Source organism: Marasmius oreades, chromosome 11 (genome assembly GCF_018924745.1).
Source record: "Marasmius oreades isolate 03SP1 chromosome 11, whole genome shotgun sequence".
Lineage (NCBI taxonomy): Eukaryota > Fungi > Basidiomycota > Agaricomycetes > Agaricales > Marasmiaceae > Marasmius > Marasmius oreades.
The window spans coordinates 1707176-1714296 of record NC_057333.1 but is presented as its reverse complement, the minus strand read 5'-3'; the positions used below and the strand labels follow the sequence as shown (position 1 = coordinate 1714296).

The window sequence follows — 7121 nt, the reverse complement described above, 5'->3', positions numbered from 1 at the left end:
TAGTTTCCTTCTTATCCCGCATTATAATGATGACGTGTCCCCCTGCTACAGTCCATTTCATCTTTGAACATTGTTTGAGCAAATCTCAACACGTTCCTGGGTACTGTACTGTGATGCAGCTTGTGTGACATCCAGAATCGACCAGGTCTCTGTTAGCCTATGTGAAAGGGGCCATGAGACGAGGCAAGAGGGCAGGAGAGATGGAATGGAAATAGAAACTGCTGAACTAAGGTTCGAGAATTTTGTTTTCGTTATTGAACGTGTCGTGTAAAGCCATGGCGTCACTATCAATCCGTTGATGCCGCAGCTTGATCACGCAACCCTGCACTTTGTGCGGCATGTTGTATTATTATTAGGACCTCTGCCGTATTGTAAGTACCGACAGCGTTCATAGCTTCCCAGCGGGCTGTGAGTCCTGATTGATTGACAGATTCGACAGAACGCTGTGAATGGGATAACATTGGGATAACATGCATCATGCGGACTGCGACTATAATCTTGACAAAGCTTCTTGAGTCATGTCGGACGGGCTCCAAGTTTATTGCTAGCTGGATCCTCTGGGCTATTGCGCATGGCCCATATTTCTATCGGCACGCCAGATTGACAAACCACTGTGCCTTCCTCGAGCTGGTCCAGCCACATTGCCCTGATCCAGTCCCCGTATTCAGAAGCACACTGCTATGTCTTTTCAACTATGGCGCTGCCCCCCATCGACAATAAATAAACGATTCTGAATATTCTCATTCGTTCTTTCTAAATTCGAGCACTCAAGCAGTACCATGCAGAGTATTTGCAGAATGTATTTTATCGTATTGAAGTTCGTTCCCGTAGGGCAATGGTGGGATCTGGAGGCAAATGAGGAGAATAGGAGGTAGTAGCAGAAGTAAGAAAAACCTCAACGGGAATTGTCATTTAGACACAAGACTGGAATGATACTTCTGGTAAATCTCAATGTCACTTGATCGTTTCTGGCTATCTTTGGCTTTACATGAGGCCAGTGTTCGAATTCCTTCGATACTTGCCAGTGCCTGTCAATAAGCTACAAATGCCAGTCTTGCGAAGTACGTGGTGGTGGGGTCCTGCCAGTAAATTGTTAGGGTTCTGAATTCAGAGAAACGATGGTGACACGGTTAGACGCCGGATCTGACCGCAGTGGCGTTAGTACTGCCAGAGTGGCGTTCCCCTGATGAAATAACTTAGCTCCCGACTCACGCTCTAAGTAGACCAGAAGCAGGAGCGGCCTATGTGAAAGGGGCCATGAGACGAGGCAGGAGAGGTGGGATTGAAAAGAGGTTCCCGTTCAGTTCCCGAGAATTTTGATTTCGTTTTAAAATGGAATGTGGCGCAAAAGCCGTAGATTACCGCCAGGGCTTCGTGAGGCTTGGCGCAAGCTTGGCGTCGCTGTCAACGTGGACAATCCGTTGATGCCGCAGAATGATCGCGCAACCCTGCGCTTTGTGCGGCATGTTGTACGACAGCTTCCAATGCGGATTAAGGCTCCCGATTGATCAACAACAGATTCGACGAACACTACTGCTACCGTTGCCGAGCAAGGCCAGGTTTGCTTTTTCCTTTTGCCCTTTTCACTTGAGCCTTGGGGGAATGCCTTCCATTTAGTAATTGTTTATCAGGTACCGCAAGCTCAGTTTAAGTATCCGATATGCTTAAGTCGCCGAGTTACGTATTACTCGCACGGCGTATCCCACGCTCACGATCATAGGAGGATGATGGAACTTGATCTCGGCAGATTTATCTTAAAGCAGTTCTTCATGCAAGCAATGTCGTTTAAGGGCTTCTTGAACCCAACATGAACGCCCAGCCCACAGTGCGATCTCTCTTTAACTCCTAGGTCTCTCTTGATCCTGAAATCCACGTCTCGTCTCATAGAATGGTTCTATCGCATGACGAGCAGCTCAAGCTCAAACGGACCGTCACCTTGAAGGAGATACCTCACTGGAAGGTTGACAGCCTATACATTCTTACCGGGTACCGAAGGTAAGCCTTGGAAGTTCAGTTCCGAGCGAGATGTTCTCACTGCCTTCGCTGTGCCTTCAGGCCGCAAGAGAGTTGGAGAGGATGTTTACAATCCATCTACGCTTGTGGGTGCTCCTACAACAACGTTCTGGGATCCATTGTTGACAATGCCGTTTTTGACAGTTGTGCATAATGAAACCGGTGTGTGGGCACCAGATTGAGCCATTTAGGACTTTGATTTTCAATTTCAACCGGCGACAGGGAACATACACACCCACTTATGGGGCGGAATACTCTTTCTTTATTTCTTGTTCACGGCGGACCCTTCAAAACTCACATCTGGCCCAACAACATGGGTGGACTCGGCAGTCTTCTCCGTTTTCTTCGCCTCAGCTATTTTTTGTCTGCTGTCCAGCGCGGCATTCCATACGCTGCTCGCACATCATTCCCGAGAAGTAATTTCACGCTTTGCTATCCACCGTAAACGTATAACACAATCTTTGTCAGGTTGTATCATGTTGCAACGCCTTTGACTATGTCGGAATAATTGTTCTCACCGACGGATCCTTCTACCCATTGCTCTACTACGGATTCTTTTGTGAACCAAAGACTCTGGCGCTGTACGCCTCAACCACTGTATTTCTCGGCTCTGGTACGATATAGCAGTTCGATCTCCTGCGATTGTTGCTAAATTGGGTTCCAGCCACCGCCTTTGTTGTCGTTGATCCCAAATATGCGGAACCAACTCACATAGCTTAGTATACGCACCGCAATCTTTTTTGGGTTGGGTCTATTTTCAATAGTTCCAGTTTTCCACTGGCTTATCATTTATGGACCGACAACAACGCTCACGGAAATGGGTGTCAAATGGTTTATCTTGTCCACGTCCTTTTACGCCGGAGGTGCTCTCCTGTAGTGAGTTCAACTATGTTAGTGTGGCGTCGAAACTCATGATTCTTCCAGCGCGAACCGGATCCCAGAACGTTTCAATCCCGGTGCTTACGACTACCTCTTTAACTCCCATCAGATCTTCCACGTCTGCGTGGTTACGGCTGTCTACTTCCACTACGTGTTCATTTCCATAGTGCTTGATTATCGCCTTACTCAGTCCAAATGTATGGCATGACCCTTGACCGTTTCACGGTCCATTTTTTTGATTTCTTCATGCTGGAGTGGAAAACTCAGATACAGCCTGACAAGGTTATCTGTTGAGCGCGTTCAAGCGACCCCTCCCCCCTTTCTTGCCTTGCAATCATAGGGCCAGAATAAATGTCTGTCTATTGAGTCTTATTGACGTTCACGGTTTAATAAGCGGCTCGAGGGAGATTGTTATCAGTCCTCATCACTTTGGACGAATTCCTCAGGCTGAACCGAGGTGGCCTCAAGCATTCCGTCTTAAGTATATCCTTGACCAAGCTTTGACCAAGCTTTGATGATGATTTTAATTGACCGATGGAATGGTCGGATTTGAACACATCGCGGAGTAACCGGTAGCTCTAGTTAGCCCCGGCTCGTTGCGTTATTAAGAATTAGGTACCATTTAAAACTTAGTACCGGTAGGTTACTGGAGCCTGACCTGGAAATAGGGCCAGATCCCTGACCCACTTCTAGATAGAAAGGGGATTTTTAAAATCCTTGACCCCTTCCGGATGAAATTAGGCCAAAAGTTTGCCAATAACCTGGGGTAAAATTTCGATCCGGCGCATGCTTCGTCGAAGTTCAGACTGGCGACCTTTGTCTTTCCGTTCGGAGTGAAAGTCTCGCCTGTGCTTATTCACCTGGAGGAAGGATTTTAAGCGGAATATTCTAGAGAGGGACAGGAGTTCGACGAAAGGGACTGCTGTATTGGATCCTCAGGCTTGTGGATCGTGGCACTGGCTGTATCTCAGGCTATCTCGAAAACAACCGCCAGGACTTAATGACGGAACGGAAGGGCTCCGACATAACCTCTGTAGGTTTACTTCAAGTAGTAACTTCCTCCAGCGCAGAAGACCTCCATCCTCTTTTTCAAACACATTATCTCGCACTACAAGTACTTACACTCCATTGCCAATTCAGGACTGTGTACGAGTACTGGGGGAAAAAAACCGTAAATAATGATATAAAACAAAACACTCGAGAGGGAAAAAAAGAAAGTCATACATAACCGGAGTTCTCCTAAACCTGTGAATCGCCCTCACACCTATGTGGGTTCTCGGTCCGGACGCCGCCAGTACTAGTACTACTGTACGACGGTACAGGCTTTGTAGGGGAGCCAAAGTGGTAGTACGGTCTGGAGAAACTGTGTATGCGTGTGGGTTATACGGTAGACCCGCACCTGCGCTGCTGCGGGGTGAAGTTAGAGTAGAGGCTCTGTCCGGGGGTAGAGGATGCAGCTGATAACTGGGTGTGCTGGGGATTACACTGGAGGTTCTGTCGGAGGAGGCTGTTTTATAAGACGGTTGTTGATACCCCAGTGTTGGTGGCGTTCGAGGGAATGTACTCGGGTTGTTAGGGGGTTGTGTCGTCCGAGACGTTTTGAAAAAAAGGGGGGAAATTCGCATAAACCTTTTCTTCCATCAACCCAGAGATGGAGGTGAGAAAGTCTCAGTTGTAACGGGTGGACTGGAGGGTGGAACCGATGTATACCCCGCCCCCCCACCGTTACTATTTCGATAGTACATCTACGATGCGGCCCCGTACATCCTCCTGAATCCTACTGTTCCGCCGACAAATAAACCAAACGATTCCAGCTTCGATGGCCCAAACACCCAGATACCTGCGGCAACGCACCCAGCGATGATTCCGACCTTCAACTTCGTCTTTGAGCTCGTCTGCGAAAGCTCGTCTGCGAAACCGAAGGGACATCGTCGTCCGAACATGATGAGTGCCTTCTACTACATCGATTCCTCTGGTCGGACGTTCTGTCTTGAACCGCAACCACGAACGAGTTCCCTCGTCTACGAAACGCCGCAACCACCGCCACTCGCAGCTTTGGGCGTCTTGATCTGAACAGTGAACGCCCATAATGCCGCAGTCCTACGTCAGACAGTTCTGCAAGTGCAAGGAACAAGTCATATGCCTGAATGATTGAATCAGGCGTGAAGACGAGAATTGCCTCTTCGGGTCGTTCGTTTCTGTCGTTTTGCCAAAAAACCCACGCGACGAGCTAAAAGCACGCTAGCGATTCTGACCCTTGCACTCGCTTTCCTCCGTCGCTCAACCACCATCCAGACCATCGAGGCCATCACGACCCCTTGCGATTCGGACTTATGAACCATGTAGGTTGGCGGGCGGGAACCTGCACGTGTAGAAAGTGTGTGGCGCCTAACGATTTTGACGCGTGAATCAATGCATGTCTTCAGGACCGTTTGTCGGCCTTCATCTTGTAGAGGGTGCAATCAAATGCGTTTCAAGGAACGTCTAGCAGCACCTTCAAATTTTGGAATACCTTCGCTTTCGTTTGGATTTGGATTTTGCGGTGATTGGGACCCAAAAACAAGGGAAGATGGTTCAAGGAATGGTGATATTCAAGTTTGATTTGGAGAAGGGGAAACATGTCCTCTATGCACCCTTGCGTGAATTTCGTTGAAGCAGCGGTCGATATATCTGCGCTTAGGGGAACTCTGGACTTCAAGATTGAGTGGTGGACCTATCCAAGGTCAGCGTCGCGTTATTCGAGGTGCTGCAAGGAGACATACTGGGTATTCCTGTAGCGTGGAATTACGGATGGTAAAAGAGACCGAAGTCCTTGCCAAAAGGGGGGTCAAGAAAGGAGATGGCAAGCGACAAAAAAGCCTTGGAGGATGTCGCCGAAGGCCCAAATCTCCTCCCGTGTATTCCATTCGAGGATTTCTGCATGTACCCATCTTGATTATTTACAAGGCCGATGTCCTGTCTTGGGCGGCCTGGTGAAATATGGGTTTCGTTCAACTTGAGTCCGTGGGGGTTCATCTTAAGATCTTCCACCAATATTGTTCAATCCCTCAAGTCCCAACTTCTTTTTCCTTCCAGAGAGGTCCTAAGCCAAAGACGAATACCCTTTATGGTGCCCACTAAAAACATTGGAAGTGCCCCAGCATTTTTGTCTTTGCGTGGATTTGGGAGGGTTATGGATGAGGAACAGAACATGTAAGCATTTGCCGCGTGAACCCACACCCTTTATCGATCTCACAAACTACCTTTTGCAACGTCACAATCGAAGGGAATTCAAGGCTTTTTATTTTTCTTCTCGTGCCAAATAACCGCCCCCCCTGGGCTGACCAAAAAGAAATTGTCGTCGGTTTCTTTTGACTTGGACTCGTCGTCGCCGCCCCTCTCATGTCATTTTTTACAGTCGAGCGTGTCATTCACTGATCGTCGTCCACTGGTCGGTTCATTATTATTTACCAGGACCTTGCACGACGAGCTGAACGCGAAGACTTGGATCGAGCTACTGATTCTAACCTCTGCGTCATCCCACTCCTCAACTTTCATCATATGTACTAAGATCCTCGGTACGAAATCGAATCCTTTCATTGGTTCAACCTCCATCGAAACACGTTTCGCTAGGACTCCGACTCCCGAGTCGGTACACACATGAAAGATACTTCTGCGACAGGATTCTACGCATAATTTTGGGTTGACTCGGCGTACTTATGGACTTGCATTAGAGGCCGATCCTTCGCTGAGGTGATCATGAAGACACGAACACGCTTTTTGCTTTCTTCCCTGGTTTTAATTTGATATATGCACCGCTGTCTTTGTGGTAAGTACCTGATGAGGTACAATGGGATCCCCGTTCACAGGAGATATCGATCATTTCATGTTAGCAACATTGAACGTGGAATTTATTATGTGGACAGTTAGTCGATAAGCATTGTAATATGTATAACAAGCCTCTGGAGATACTACTCGACAGATACACCTGGAATAAGTCGAAAAACCCAAGAAAGACGAAGTATGGATAGTAGCTACGTAGCTACAGGGGTGCCTTGACAAGAAATACAGTAGCGCGAGGCGTGGCTACCCTTCAAATTTTCAAACCTCGCAAGGTATCAAGAAATTGGGTATAAACGAATGTCATCTGTTGAATTGAAAACGATCGATTTAGCGCGTTTTAACTGCGCGACTGGGGGCGAGGCAGACGTACCAAAACAACTTTCGATCTTTGTTCGAGGATTCAATAT

The 7121-nt window shown here is 47.8% G+C and overlaps 1 protein-coding gene across 1 annotated transcript; it reads left to right on the top strand.

The window, feature by feature from the left end:
* Positions 1-1733: 1733 nt before the first annotated feature.
* On the top strand, positions 1734-3036 carry E1B28_003340 (uncharacterized protein). The gene is made up of 8 exons (XM_043160315.1): positions 1734-1825; positions 1888-1995; positions 2056-2099; positions 2158-2175; positions 2236-2429; positions 2482-2626; positions 2678-2889; positions 2938-3036. The coding sequence occupies exons 2-7, from the start codon at positions 1889-1891 to the stop codon at positions 2731-2733; spliced, it is 564 nt and encodes a 187-aa protein (XP_043002271.1). The 5' UTR covers positions 1734-1825; position 1888; the 3' UTR covers positions 2734-2889; positions 2938-3036.
* Positions 3037-7121: the final 4085 nt, after the last annotated feature.

Excerpts from the sequence above, each read along its gene's own strand:
- E1B28_003340 (XM_043160315.1), top strand. The coding sequence starts at position 1,889 with ATGGTTCTATCGCATGACGAGCAGCTCAAGCTCAAACGGACCGTCACC. Across the intron at positions 1,996-2,055 it reads ATTCTTACCGGGTACCGAAG|GCCGCAAGAGAGTTGGAGAG; the intron begins GTAAGCCTTGGA and ends CTGTGCCTTCAG. Across the intron at positions 2,627-2,677 it reads CACTGTATTTCTCGGCTCTG|CCACCGCCTTTGTTGTCGTT; the intron begins GTACGATATAGC and ends ATTGGGTTCCAG.